Raw genomic sequence first — 16,377 nt, 5'->3', positions numbered from 1 at the left:
AATTTTTTTTTAACTGCTTTTATTCTTGCTGAAATAAAACAAATAAGACTTTCTCCAGAAGAAAAAATATTATCAGACATACTGTGAAAATGTCCTTGCTCTGTTAAACATAATTTGGGAAATATTTAAAAAAGAAAAAAAAATTCAAAGGTAGTCTAATAAATCTGACCTCGACTCTATATGGGCCATTCTTCAACTATGGGCACTTTTAGCCTTTAGAAGTTGAGTAAAAAAATGTGTTCAACATGAACATACCTTAGCCTCATAAGTTTAAACAATTTGTCTAGTTTTAAGATCTGTAAGAGGACAAACTTAGATAAGAGGAGAAACATTTTTTCCATCGTGAACTGAACAAATTATCAATTCCACCACATCTCAATATACAGCTTTTATTTCAAAATGAAGTAAATTATGGCAGCCAAACATTGTCGAAGATCATTTTTGGATCTCGTTTAACCAACCAATCTTTCCACAATATATATATATAATATATATATATATATATATATATATATATATATATATATATATATATATATATATATATATATATATATATATATATATATATATATATATATATATATAATAAATTTACATTTGTCAATGAAATACATTAGTTGTATGCTCAATTGTACACCTGTCACACTCTACATATTATTTTGATTAAGAGTTTATTAGAAAATAAATAAACTGAATTTGTACATTAAATAGAGCGTGAACCTATACATTGTGAATACACTTTTAATGTGTGATGAGAACTTTTTAAATATTTGTTAAATGTGTGTGTGGTGATGGAAATGACAGTGGTGGAAATGACATTACTACAATTTATTGTGAAAAAATAAAAAATAGCTTCACTGATTAGCTTTGAACTGATACTAGCCTTTCATGTATACAAAACACTCCTATTAACCTTTTTGTTTGGTTTTTAAAAACATCTTTGAAGGTACAACATGTTTGGAAATGACGTAGAATAAATGTATTTCCTTATCAAGCAGTATTTACCTTGAATTTTCTTCAAGTGTTCTTGATAAAATGTAAATTCCCTCCATCTTGAAGATGTTCTCAGACAGCACTATTCATTTTCAAAGAAACCACCTAAATAATCTTTCACACAAACTTTTTAAAGCGACATTACAGTGTTGTGGTGGAAATGACACTGATACTGTGCGACAGCTATATTTTGTTTAAAAAATAATATTGATAATAGTCTCACATTAATAACTATAAAATATTTAACCTGTTTTACTAGTGCTTAATTAAGATACATTAATAGATACCAGATACATAATATTTTAAAATGTTATTTTCATTGTTGAAGTTTAAGACTCTGGGTGTGCGACAAGGCGAAAACAGTGATTTTGACACCTAAAAGGAGGTTGAGTAATATGAGAAAAACATAATAGAAAGGTAGTACATTTTTTAAAAGTAGGTTTTATTGTTAGTTTGAAAAAGAAGGAGCATGTCTAGATGCAAAAGAATGAGTGTAAGTCAGGAAAAGAACTGATTAGAAATATGTTTATTCGGTAACCTTTGTTAACTTAAATATATTAAGTCTTCTAACCACAAGGACATAGAAATATTCTGCTTGTTAACAGGGATTTATGACTTTTTTGTTACACATATTACAGAAAAACAATGTACAAAAGTAAAAAGAAAAAAAACAAAGGCAGAATGTTGCTTAAACATCATACTGGAACAAATGGAAAAAACAGCAAATTCCCAGTACCTCTTCTGTTTATTACATTTCCGAAGACCAAAAACACTGCTAAACAACTCAAAATACATGTAAAACACTTGTAAAAGTCAAAACAAACAGTAGAAAACCCAGTTTAAGTTAAGTACAGCACAAAAGTCTCTTGAATTTAATGTTTTACTCACTTCTCATGCACATGCTTATATTGACCTTATTCTGCAATGTGGAAGTGCGCTTGTTTTGGTGATCGGTTTAGAACTTCCTTCCGACAAACAAGTGTGTTCCTGACAATACATAAAACTAAAAGTTATGTAATTACAAAATATCAGTTTGCAACATCAAGCTGCATAACAAGGTGTTTTTACAGTTAAAATTTATGGAAGTGAATGAGAACATAAGACTTAAGCCAGTAAGGTTCCAATGGCTGCGCCTGCTCATATGTGAAGCATAAGGTCAGAAAAATTCACATCAAATCTGGCATTTCTGCTAAAACATAGCTTGAAATCTTGCAATGTCAGTGATTGAGAAATTGCTTTATATTGGTATGTATAAGATAAAATAATGAGGCAAGCTAAAATATGAGGCAAATCTCTAGCAACTAGAGAGCTTTGAGTCCATGAGTCTGTTTGAGTTTTAATTGTATTAATGGAAATAAAGAAAGCTTTGTCTTTGTAGATACATTTGTAGATCATTCTGGTGATCCTTTTGAATCACAATATGTCAAGTGCCACTGGTCCATTCATTGAGAATCCGATGAAGAATTTCACACGGGCGCCAGATCCTTTGCGTAACTGAGTTACAAACATTGGATCGACCATAACCTTCACATCAGCAACCCAGATCAAATTGTTGCGAATTTCACCTGAAACTCTTTGAAGCTTCTTACTGTTTCTTACTGTCTTCCATATTTTTTCGTTGTCCCACTGAGTTAAGATGTCCTCTCCTGGTCCTAAACAGCGGTTAATATCCCTATAGGAAAGTAGGCCACTGTAACCTCTATCCTTTCCTAAGTAAAAGTGGACCGCTGCTCTCTTTCCATTAGACAGGGGTTTCAGCTCTTTTGAATATGATGCCTTCATTTGTGACACAAAAGTTGGCAAGTCACGGTGGGCCTCTTGCCATAATAACAAAATTGAGATGTAGTACAATGGCAGAATCTCACTCAGTGATCTTGGGCAAGTGTTTAAATTCAGGAGCAATTTGCGAAGGTCTTGGTAGGGCATGATGTACTGAGATTTCGGGTTGATGTTGGCTAGAATTACATTGGCATAAATAAAGTTTATAGTGTCCATCAGTTTTCTGTCCTCTGTTTTGGGATCCAGAAAGAAATGATACTGCTGGAGGATCTCTTCAAGAGTTGATGAAGAGTTTTCCTCATATAAATATTCCAGAAGGCCAGTATATGTATCACCCCTGTTCTTCTCCAGACATTCACGAATCTGTGATTTTCTATTTGTGGCGTTCATTAACTCTTTGTTACGTAGCTCACTCCAATTGATTTTACAGAAGAGTTCAGTATACTGTTGAAAATACTTGCAAACCTTGTGTTTGATTGCCTCTTTTTGTTTGTCTTTCCCAGCAAAAAAGGGTACCAAGTTGACAAAAAAGGTCTCAAGAAAAACAAAATCTTGCTTCATCGTTGCTTTATGTTGAGTTAGAAAGTTGACATGCCTCCCTAGTACTTTTTCATATGGCTCACTTTCTGCATCTGTTGATTGCCTGGTGTCAGATCCCTCCAGCTCTGTTCGTGATTTATACAGTGGCGTCTTTTGTAGGATTTCTATGACTGTAGCTGCAACTTGAAGTTCACAGAGATGGCCAGCAGTGTTGTAGGTAATATAATCCTTTTGTCTTTGCAGTCGAGTCATGGCTTCTTTGTTTGCTGTTTGTTGTGTTTCTTTGCAAGCTTCTGTTGCCGTCTTAGCCAATGTAAGATACCTATCAAGACTTTCTGGCCTGATGGGATCATCTTTGTCGTCGCGAAAAGCACGCTTGAGCATATTTACAAGTACCTGGGATACCGTATCGCATATGTATGAATTCTCCCTTGAAAGTTCTTTGGCTTTCTTAGCCCAATCCATGGCCATAGCAAAGTCTTGTTTCTTGATGTAATAGTACCTGGCGAGAAGCTGAGGTATTACTGCATCCTTTCTGTAGCACTTTGCTGCATTAAGAAGAACAGTTTCTTCCATCCCTGGGGTTTCTTTCATTATATCTTGAATAAGAGGTGAAAAAAGGGAGTCTTCAGCCTCAACTGAACTTTGCCTCCTTACCAACATGCTGTGAACATCCTGCATTAATTTTTGTTTTCCCAGAGTGTACACATAAAATAACTCTGTTGTAAGCAGAATGTTAGTGATTTCTGCCTTTGTCACTCCATGAGAAGCTGAAAGCTCCTTCAAGCAGTGTTGAGCTATACTTGAGTGAATCACCCGCACACCCTCAAAGGTGATTTTAGAATCAACGGTACATTTTGTCAAAAGAGTGGAAAACGTCTTGAATCCATTTTCAACATTGCAGGATTTAGAATCTGCTTTCATTTGCAAATCAAGAAACTCTTCACATGTAGAGACTGACAGCACTGCATCTTTGTAGTAGAAATGCAAGAGGACAAGAACAGCGAAAAGCTGAGCGTGTTTGTGTTGGAGATTGAAGCCCCTGAGTGTGTTCTTTACAACACCCTGTATATAGGTGGAGGAATAGTTGGTCTTTAGAATCATAAATCCATAAAATGTTTTAGTGTTTCTGTTGGTCTTCTCAATCTCCTTTAGCTTTTCTTCAAATAGTTTCTGTTCCTTCTCAGATAAATTGTTTCCAATGAAAACTGTATCATCAGTCTGTACACAAGTTTCAACTCTCATGCAATTGACAATTATGACTTGTGGAGACTTTGAAGAAAGATTTTGCCTCTGACATTCCTCCTCAATTTGAAGTTGGAGTTTTTTGACATCCAAAATGTTTTGGAAGTCGTCGATCATGAGCAAAACAGGAAGACGCGTAGGTTGCTCGATTGCCTCATATGTTAGTAGCTGCACTACCTGTTCTGCTGCAGTGTCATCTGTTGTGTCCTTCAGCACCGCACAACGAAATTTATCCTTGAGTGTCCACAGAACATGCATGGCCAATGTAGTGCCACCACACCCTGGAAGATGGAAGATGTTGAAAAACTCACACACTCTCATACGACTGCATATGTCTGGAATAATAGTGTTCACAATGTAGTCAAACTTGTCTCGTTTGATGAACGACATTGAGCCAGGCTGTTCTGAGAAGTAGAAGTTCCACCAAGACACTTTGCCTCCCTTATAAAAGATCTCTTCATGATGTTGTTTGTCCTCATTACCACCTTCACACTGGTTCACACAAAGAATACTCAGCATATGTAAGGATTCTTCTGTTTTCTTTGAGAGCACAACTTTACCGCCACCACCACAAGGCAGAAAGCGGCTTGATTTGCGGTTTTCAGACCATAGACTTAGCACAGTGCCATTGACTTCAGCAAAGCTCAGCTCATAAATACATCTCTTAGAGATGTCAACTCCATATCGGCCCTGAATGAGATCCTTCCAGTTGGTGTATGATGTTGCATTGTCACAGATGCATAAGATTTGGTTCTCTCCCTTAAGCTCCTGTAAAAAGATACTGAAGATTTCAAGCAATGGGTCTTTTCCATCACTCACATGATCTAAAAGCAAGAATAAGACAAGAAATGTTTTGTGATGCAGCACATCTTTTCGGCACAGAAAAGAAACAACATCACGCACAGAGGATCCTTTTTCAGTTAACCAGTTAAAGGGACCAGAGGGGCTTTCCCCATGAATTCCTCCATTACAGAAAACCCAACTTGTATTTTTAGTCAGCTTTAACTTGTCTGCAATGTCCTCAACTGCCTCTGTTACTTTATACTGAGCTGGTAAATGAACATTTGTTTTCTTCTCTTTGAATATCTCAATCAAGCCACTTTCCGCAGATTCTGGATCAAAATCCAAAACAGCCAGTAGATCCATGTGATGAAGGAAACTGAAGTTTTCCAGCTGAATTGGATGAGATTTGTTGGCCACCACAATGTACCATGCAAAGTGTGACCTGTCCAAAGATTGTGTCCCTCCTGTTATCATCTCACATAGTTTAGAACCTTGCACACTGTTTTTGACAACAGAGAGATGCTTTTCTTCAGCTTTCTTTCTCAACAGGGATAAATGTGCCATGTTAGCAATATGCTTCTCATACTCCTTTGAGGAATCAGATGTGCAAAGATTCTTACTGCTGCTGCAGTCTCTTATGAAGAAAGACTTGTTATCGTGCTTCTTCTTGCCTGTTGCTTTGGGCTCAGGTATCTTGTCTTTATTTTTGAGTTTCTTGTTATTCTTTTCTACATCATATGTGTTGAAATAAAGGTCTTGACAGACTATAGAGGATGGCTCTATGTCCACTTCAATAACACTTTTTCCAGAGGATGTCATGTCAACTTTGAGAACTTCAACAAATCGAGGGGGTTTAATGCACATCTTTGCTATCCGAACAATCCTGTCCGACATAAAATGTCTTTCAATTGCATGTGACTGTTGTACATCAAAATCATCAGTTCTCTGAACATGTATACCCAGAATTTGTCCATGTGGTTTATCTGCTACTCCAAAATGAATGGTGCCATTTGTGCGGCTATTCATGCAAGCTGCTGCAAATCGTATCACCTCATAAGTGTATTTTTGCCTCCTGTCCTTTTCTGTTGTGTTGGTGAAGGCTTTGAATTCATGGCAGGGTTGAATGAGGTCTATAGGACCAGTTTCGGTTACATCTAGAGTGGTGTTTTCTCTGTACCTGTGAGCTGCATTAAATCTATTAAAAGGGTAAGGCTTCAGGCTACAAGACCAAGTCACCATGTCATTTCTCTGCTTAGCCTTTTGTTTCAATAGGCCTATGTTGTGAATAACCAGTTTTCTTGCATTCAGTGACAGACCTAGTTCCCTAAAATCCTTCTCCTCCAAGAGGAGAAGCCCAGCCCCATTAATTCTCTGACTGTAAAAAATGTCTGCATCTTCTCTGTCCACTTTTATGTCAAGCATCCATTTTCTCACATGGTCTTTATTCCAGTCTTTGATGTCCACCGGATGTTCAGATGACATGGCTGCCCTCCCATCAGTTTTCTGAAAGAAAGTCAACACCTTAAGTTTTATGGCATTGATATACTTGATAACTGTGGCCAGTAGCATGAAAGCTTTTAAAGCTTTCTTTTTGGTAAAAAATTTTAATGGTAATGTGAATCAACACCTATTTTACTCTGTCAAATGCACCTCAGTCCACAGTGAACTGTTGCACTTCATATCTTCTTAAATTCTAATGACCTGTTGCTCACCCTGCCCTTGCTTGAGACTGCAGGACTAGGAATGGTGATCCATTCTTGAGAAGCAGTTAAAACAGCACAGCCAACACATACAGAGCTCAGCCAAGCTTCAAGCTTCTGATTACTTTCGTCTGTATGATTGACATGAAGAACTTAAAGCTGTTTCCAAATTATTTTAACAAAATGTGAGAACGTGCTGGGCAGTCTCTGTTGCATAAAATTGTTGTGTGCAATTTATTATTGCAGCCTTCCATTTTCAGTACAATATGTATTTAAACAAACATCTCTACATATGAAATATAATATAATATAATATAATATAATATAATATAATATAATATAATATAATATAATATAATATAATATAAATTAATTACATATTTTAGACAAATTGTAGGTACAGCTACATCCTTTAAATGCAATCTTGATATGACTTCAGCATGTTATTGGCTTGTAAAGATACAGGTCGTAAAGCAGTCCAGCAAGTGTTTTTTGTTTGTATATAAAACTAATCCCCTTCACAGGACACCTGGGAACTTCTACATCTTAACACAGAGCAGACTGCATGCCCGCATAGCTTCATTTAAACACAGAGATATGAAAGGCACCATCTTTGGCTTATAACTTAAGTGTTTAAAAAAAGGTGAGTAATTGTCCATAGTTTGGAGGTTGGCACATTTGTAGAAGTAGCTGGTTATGTATAAAGTGGCACAACTTGGTCAAACAGGTCAATTCTGGCACATAAATACGCTCAGATAGTTTATAAAATATGTTTTCTTGTCAAATTGTCTGAGCTGGCTAACACAGGAGAAACCTAACCAAGCACAAAACAATTTACAAAAGTTATTTATCTGATATCTTAACTGTCATGATCACATAAGTGCTTCTAATAAGCTGTAGTTTCTGGCAACATACACAATACTTTTCTAGTTACACATCACAATAAATAATCATCATAAGAAACTGAAAACCCAGCCTTTGGTTAAAACTCAGTTCCTTATCAGCAGCTAAATATGACTTATGTTATAAATGTATAAGTTGTATGAAAAAGGGCCAATGTATCTGCGTGTGCAACCACTTCTCCTGACCAGGAGAATATAAGGTGCACATGTGAAGAGGCACATCTTATTTCACTTCAGTGCAAGCACTGCCTACTCCTGAAGCCACTCTTTGAGTTTGGCGGAGAGAACCCTGCAATGAGAAGTTGTATATACTTTGTCCCTGGGCATTTAACTGGTGTTTCATCCTAAGAAAAGAGAAAATGTCTAATAGAGCAAGCAGTCGGTTTAACTTGAGTCTTATTTAAGATGGCATACCGATTGTGCATTTCTGGATGTGGTGGTTTTCTGCTACTGAATGACAACCACAATTTCTGCATTACAGGTCTGGGTGTCCAGCATGTAGATTCAGTGCTTGTGAGTAGTGCATGTTCTCACTGTAATGGCATGCCTGCAGCATATACTGTAAAAAAAAAGATGAACACATAGTGTCCATGACATCACCTGTAGGTTTCTGAATATTGCAAATGAAGCTACAAGTTGCCAGAGCCAGGCGATGCCATCTTGCCATTACATCATTGTGCCAACCGTGCATCACTCCAGGCATTGCAAGCAAGAGATGTCCTAATTGTCAACTCACAGCCCAGAGAAATGATTTTGCCAATGGCTAGAAGGTAGCTGCCAAAGGATGGGCTTCTTCCTCTCTCACCTCCTGCCTCATTGCAGGATCCTGTGAACATAGTATGTGCTGTAATGCACTTTTCGACCCACCTTTGGGACACACCATGTTCTAAGACGTGGGAGGTGTTCTCAATTTTGCTGGCTCCCACAATGCTGGTGCATCAGTGATTGTACTGATGGTGCCTATTGTACAGGTTCTGCCAGCCTAGTTAGCAATGCCCAGCCCATTTCAATAGCTCATCCGGATGATCAGACTCTGCTACGCAACTCAGTTTGCCAAACAGCCTCCACAAAGACTTTTCTGACCTCCTGCCGAAGGTTCTAATTGAGCCGGTCCCTCCAGCCAAGATGAAGTGTGGTTCCCCTGCAGTGGGAACTCCGATGTATGTCTAGATAAGACACTTTGGGGAGATCGCTAGATGACCAATCACTCTGAAGACTAAGAAAATGGGCCAACGAATGCCAATGAGTTGGCAGAACTCACCTCTACATGTGCCGGTGATCACTGGTGGCTAAAAAAAGCAGTTTCTACTAAAAGAGCAGAATCCCCTAAGAGAGCAACATGGTCAAACAACGCGTCTTTTTAAATATGTCGTTCCAACCGTGCGCTTCTGGATGCAGTGGTTTCCTCTCCCTGGATGACGGGCACAAGTACTGCATCACTGGGGATCCAGCATGTTGAGGAGGTGCTCCCAGACAGCTGATGCCCTCACTGTGAGGTTGTGGTGCAATCTAGCCTTGTCACCCCTTAGGGCGTGTTACCCCTGCTGCTCCCCGCAAGTCAGTTAGGACACGGGCAGACCTGAAGATCACAGTAGTGGCTCATCCAGTGAATGTGATGATACATGGCCAGGGATGGCCGAGCTCTCATTGGATGACACCAGAGACCAGATGTCCCCCGCTGCATTGGAGGATGGGCTAACATGTTCAGAGGATGATTCGGACCCACTGCCACCCTCCGGGGTTCCCTGGGCTTAATGCATGAGCTCCGCATGGCTATCGACTATGCTTACATAACCACCAAGTTGGCCGCTTGTTCCCTGGGGAAGAAGATCTCCACATTAGTGGTCCAGAAACACCACCACAGGCTGAACCTGTCCAATATGCATGACGTTGACAAAGCTCACTATTTTAACATGCCCATATCCAAGGCCGGCCTATTTTGTGACACCGCCGGGGACATTACTCAGTGAAAGATCGGTCAAAGGCTCCCTCTGTCAGCAGTAAGGGCTGCAAATGTGATAAATGTAGGGAAATAGGCTGACAGAGAAGATCTCATAATTAGAGATACACATCCAAAGTTTAATTGAGGAAAGTAAGAGTGTTAGGACTTTAGATAGGGGTGTGACTAGCCCAGATGTGACTAGCCCAGAAAGCTGTTCAGCTCTGGTTGTAGTGTCTTTGGAACAGGACAATTGGGTTACTGTCAGAGGCATTAGGAGGGACTTAATGTCCTTTACAATATCAAACAGGTTTAGCCGTAACGCACATGCTGAGAAACTTGATAACTTGATGATTTCTAGAATATCAAAATATACCGTACGTCGTATATCAATCTTATTGCATTAATTAGGGCAACTGGAGCTGGGAACACTCCCAAAAAGACACTAATTTGAATGGCATCTATGGTCATGTTAGTCTGCGTTTCTCGTACATAATTGTTGATCTGGTCCATATCCAGAGCAGATGGCTTTCATGGTCAATGTTGAGTGGAGAGCGTAAGTACCGGATGAGTCTTTACATTGATTTTGTTAGCTAGGCTAAACACTTGCCCACTGACCTACTTGGACCTGCAGCTTCTCTACGATAGACAACCATCATTCTCAAGCCTCAGATGTCCAGACTGCAGCTCTGCACAAGACGTTTGGCCAAAAGAGAAATGGTCGTGCCCAGTTGATCCTGGTTTCTCTCAAGGTTTGTTCTCACTTTCGTCAATTGGTGAAGTTTTAGTTCCTTACCACTGTTGCCTACTGCTTTCTGGGATGGGACTAGTGAAGCTGCACATCGATGGAGTTGCTCTTCAGTGCATCAGTGCCTTTCAGCTGTGACATTTGTATTACATTTATCTGAGCTGAACCTGTACAGTGAGATTTATAATAAACTCAGCTGAAGCAGTTTCAATTTAATAATTTGAAATATAAGGGCTTCTTACCTTTTGAATCTATATTAAGCTGCTTTGACACAATCTATATTTTAAAAAGCTATGGAGTCACATGCACCTCAAAACGATGCATGCTGTTCATATTCTGGTCGAGCTCAATTGTGCAGCCAATACGTTCTCACAACTCATCACTCTCCACAGAAAATGAAGAGATTCCACCTGATGTAGTTAAGCAGGTATGTGGGCAATTTGAAGAAGCCCAGGTTGACTTGTTTGTTTCTTCTAAATCCACCCAATGACGGTCGTTCTTGACCTAGGACTCCTTCTGCCCCAGAGTCTGCGCAAATATGCGTTCCTCCCAATGAGCCAGGAGGGATGTGTAGCATATCTTGCTGGTTGGGCCTCAATGGTACACCTGGACCTGATTAACATGAATTCATTCATCTAGCGACAGCCCCTCCCTGCCAGATAACCCTAAAGAAGGACCTTCTTTCACAGGCACAGGGGCTCCATCAGGCATTGATGGCCAGATCTGTGGAACCTCCATGTGTGGTCCACAGATGGAAGCATGAAAGTCTTAGGGTGACCTACAGCCAGTGGTGGTTAACATTTGATGAACTTCTTGCTATGGAAATCCCTAAACTTATTCAACTGCTGTTGTGCTATGCTTCCTTCAGGAGAAGTTGGAGCTGTCACCCTACACTCTAAAGTTTACATTGCTGCAGGATGTTCGGGAAGCATAACTTGATCGTATGCTTCCTAAGAGGTGCCAGGTGACAAAATCCTTCTAGGGTCAGGGGATGTTGGATGGTTATACCTTTAGAGGTTCTCGTATGCTCACATTAATTGCTCGGCATTATTACTTTTTATACAACTCAAAGTTATTAATCTTTTATTTCTTCTCTTCCCTCCTTCTGGGATCAAGGGTTACATCCGTATAGAAAATATATGTGACAACTATTAATTGACTATGTATTATTGTCAATAATCCTTTAAGTTTATACACCTTATATTGAGGCTGCACAATAACAGAAAAAAAAGATAATCACGATTATTTTGCTCAAAATGTTAATCATGATCAATAATGACGATTATTCCTTATATATATATAGCCTGTTCTGTGTTTAGATATAACTTTTGTAAAGCGCGCTAAATCTCTCCAGAATATCAGACCCTAAGAACTGTTATGGAATTTCATGAGACAAGACCACAAGAATTGCTATGCAATACAATAACAGACTTTCTGATCTGAGAAGTGATCAGAAAACCAGCTGTTCAACTATTCTATTCAAATCATCCTGATTAAATCTTCCTGACTATATGTCTTTTGATATAAGGGAAGAATGCAGGAATGCACTCTTCTCCTTTCACCCCAAGCCTCCCTTCTTGACCTTTAAGTGACTTACTGATCAGAGCACATTTCACATAAAATGTCCACGGTTTTAATATGGTGTATCTTGTAGCCTTATATTCATGTTTGGAATCATTTTAAATGTCTGTGTAATTGGTAAAGTGCTCTTAATTTCACTGTAATATTTCACTGATATATGTTGATTTGTTTTTTGGCTTTGATAAAATCTCTGCCGGATGCTCCCCCTCCTTAGAAATGGTTAACACCTCAAATTCACCAGGCAAGGGTCTCAGTGATGCTTTTATTGTCTTGAATTTATGGCTGTTTGTTCTGGGTTGAGTATTTAAAGCAAATGTGGACAAATATCACAGGGATCTTGTAGCCAAGAGACTTATGCTGCAACATACTTCTCTGGTCAGGTGTGCATCTCTAACTCTTTGATTTATCTTTCAGTAATGGATGTTGTATTGTTACAGTATCATCTCTGAATTGGCTTTCTGATTGTTTTATTATGTAATTGGCTTAATACAATTTTACCTGACAAATAAAATGTTAAGTTTTGACTTATTCTGAATTCTCCTGAAATCTTTTATATCCAGTAGATTAAGTGGAGTCTGTGCTACCTTTATGATGCGACATGATTAGATTGATTCTAAGGCACATTTGACTGTACGGAGCAGTGTGCACGACAGCATGGAGATCTTTAATCATCTATTTGCTGAAATTAGCACGTTGTCTGGAAGTGGCTAATTATACTACTTTTTAGGATGAGTGAGCAGTTGGCAACCAGACTATCAAAGTATTAGCTAACCCTACATCCTCTGGCTAATTTCAGAGCATCGACATACTGTCCATGAGAAGACACGCAAACCCAGGGCGTAAAACTCTGAGCGTTATTTGGTCCCTAATGAACGTATAACTGAAGAGTAAGGGAACAGATATAAATCAAAACTCTAAATGAAGTCTTAAATGATGAATGTGAGCCGTTCTTACAATTAGAAATACAGTCTTTGGGATCACTTAAAATATGAGTCAGATTAAATTCGGAGCTGAAAAACAAACATAAATAAATTTGAATAAATAACTAAATTCTTTTCAGAAGCACTAGAAAAGGTTAACATGCATTTAACCTTCGACCATGCTGTTAGTTTCGTCATTGGGCTAACAGATGGACTTCTACACTTTAGAGGCTTACAGGTGTCCTTACATAGAATCACAGCCTCAGAAGAGACAACAGAGAAACAGCATAACATTATATATGAAGAGAATGCCCCAGAAAGAATGGGCACATTTTTTTTTTCCATGGCACTGCTTTACGACCTCGGCAATAAAATCTGGACTAAAATGGATGTTAATGTGTAATTTTTATAGATAATTCTTGTTTGATTTGTTTGGTTATTGTTAGCAAATGCAATGTCAAGCAATGATAAATTATAAATGAAAATTATACACGACCAAGTGTTTGTCAGATTTTGTCCTTATTATGTAAAAACAATATTGAATACTCCATACAGACTGGTCAATCAAATACTTATACAGACAAGAGTCAGCAGTACCTCGAGAATGCTTGAGTGCTTTTATGTGTAGCGCACTGGACCAACCCTTAAGAATGCATCGGTAGGGTACCACAGCCACTTATGATCCAGCCTCATTGAGCAGCAGCTCATTAGCATTTTAATCAAAATGGTTCGCTGTGAAATTAGGTTTTTTAACAGGGTAAAATGGGTGTTTATTTATGCTACCATTGAGAAACATGAATCAAGAAACCAAAGTGACTTATAGACTTTTGGTTTAAAAATCATTTAAACTTCCAATCTCATATGTCACCTTAAAAATTTTGATTAATAAATAAACAGCAATCACATCTAAGTTTAAGTGGACTAAGGAACTTGTTTTGGTCCCTTTGATTTATTACACTTAAATTATTTAAAAATTAAATCATTGGAGAGCTTAAAGACCAGTGCACACCAAGTCGATGCCAAACAACTAGCACTGACAAAACCCAACTGTGTTGTCTCCTCACATTGGCTCATGTCTGGTTCTGTCTGGACCAAAAAGCTGCCTGTGAACACACCAAACGGACTAAAATGAGAGAGTGTATTCTGAGCTGGAGGACATGTCTGTTCAAACCAGCGGAAGGCACTATCTTTTTTCTTGTTCACAATGGGAAACCAGAACTTTCTGGTTCGCCACTTCACTACGTCACACTCATGCTCTGATTCATTGCTGAATAACTAGACCACCACCGCTGTTTATACATGTTGAATTGGCCAATGCGATCTGACGTTAACTCTACGAGAAGCGACGTGTGTACACACCAAACCCAAGCAGCCTAACCAATGCTGACCAATGGACTGACAAAGCCCAATAGCCGACCATCAGCTTGGTGTGACCTGGAATTAAGAAAACATTTAGATACTTGCCACAAGTTGACCTTTGGGTTTTTTCTTGCAACCTGATTTTTACTAAGGATTCCCTTCACTTCATAACTATGGGATGTTTTAGCTTAAGGAGTTTCATGCCACTGGGTCCTGGACATTTAATGCAACAAATATTCATTTTCTATAAGAATAACATGATGCCCATAAAAAAAAAGGATTGTCCTCTGCACAGCTACTTACCTCAGAATATTTTGATGTTTCCATAAAGGTACTGGAAACTCCTCTGATTAAGAGCTTAAAGAAAGTGCGTTTGTAACATAAATTAGGTTTCTTATAATAATAATAAAAATAATCATAATCAAAAGAATAATGACTGACTTACCTAATCAAGGAATACAATGTGCTGCTTATAAAACATTTGAGTGCCACCTGAAATTTCAGAAATGAAGGAAATTAAATACAGAACTTTTTCATTAGAGTTTCAATGCTGTAGTTTTGTTTATATTATTTAAATTCAACTTAACAAGGGACGAATAAGGGAGGACATACTGTACAGCAGGGACTCAAGAGGCCCATCTAGATACATTTTTTGGTCCGCATCACGCTAAAAATTAATGCACTTTTATATTTTAATTCGCATTCTCGTCACATCCATAGGTCCATTTACACATCTGAAATTGTGGAAAACATAAGTTATGCTGCGTACGTTACATGCTCTACTTTATTTTCTCACCTGGGTACATCTGTCACTGCTAAGAACCCATCCATGAACAGTGTGTATAGGCTACGCTAATATAGCATATTAAAGCTGCAGCACTGCATTGTGCAAATAGCAAATGATGCTCTCACCATCATGAAAAACTAACCTATTCAAATTGTAATGTAAAAAGTCATCCAATAGCAGTGAATGGAGCTATCATCGCGTCAGCAAGTTATTGGAGTTCAGACTTCCATTAAGAACAGCTAGCCGATCTCCACAGTGAACCGCTGACTAGTGTAATGTGTGTGTGTGTGTGGTGTATGTTTTTTCTTCTTCCTTTGGTTGTGGTAAGATTTGTCTGTGCAGAACTGAGCTGCAATGAATAGTAAGAATAACCAAATGAAGGCTAATTGATACTTCTGTGTTGAGTCTGTGAGGCAGTGGAGGAGCTCCAGGTGGACACTTTTGTTTTGTGTTTACTTTATGAATAAAGTTGAATATCGCTGGTTCTCACCTCTTTCTTCCATGAATGAGTGTGAGTTTTAGCTACTTCTACAGTACCCCACTGCATGCTAGCATTTCAAACATGTTCACGGATGTAAAAAATGCATGACTTTGTGCAAGGTATACACCTTAGAGTATGACAATCACTCGATGCAGAAGTATAAACCAAGCTTAAAACCAGTAGGCTACTCTACCATTACTAGTAATAGTAATAGAATTAATAACAACAGATGTTCTATAGACCCTAAGTAGAAATGTACGATATAAAGAAAACAATGCATCAATTTGTAATATAATAAGCCTACTATATTATTAAATATAAAATATACTATTGGTCTATGATATGTATCATTCATTTATGACATACTTTTCAATGGTGCTCAACATATCTGGATATAGTGTAAATGCAAGTGTTAATCAACCTTTTTTTCACCCAAAATGATTATCATGTTCAGAATTGTTGGTCAGATAGAAGAAGAACACGCTGACTTAGTAATAAACAGCATTTTAAAGTCAGTAAAACTCCTGAAAGTCTTTTGATGCAGATTGTAATTTGTGTCCCTTCGCATTTTATGTGGTTTAAATGTGGCCCCCTTGAACTTGAGTACCCCTGCTGTA

General features: G+C 38.2%; 1 protein-coding gene across 1 annotated transcript; it reads right to left on the bottom strand.

Moving 5' to 3' along the window:
• Window positions 1–1,533: 1,533 nt before the first annotated feature.
• LOC130216742 (sterile alpha motif domain-containing protein 9-like) lies at window positions 1,534–14,694 on the bottom strand. The gene is given in 2 exon segments (XM_056448617.1): window positions 1,534–6,846; window positions 14,641–14,694. Coding segments are annotated over 2 exon segments (4,491 nt in total). The 3' UTR covers window positions 1,534–2,409.
• Window positions 14,695–16,377: the final 1,683 nt, after the last annotated feature.

The sequence above is a fragment of the Danio aesculapii genome, chromosome 3 (assembly GCF_903798145.1).
Source record: "Danio aesculapii chromosome 3, fDanAes4.1, whole genome shotgun sequence".
Lineage (NCBI taxonomy): Eukaryota > Metazoa > Chordata > Actinopteri > Cypriniformes > Danionidae > Danio > Danio aesculapii.
Note: the sequence above shows the minus strand (reverse complement) of the source record. Positions and strands in the feature narration are given on the sequence as shown.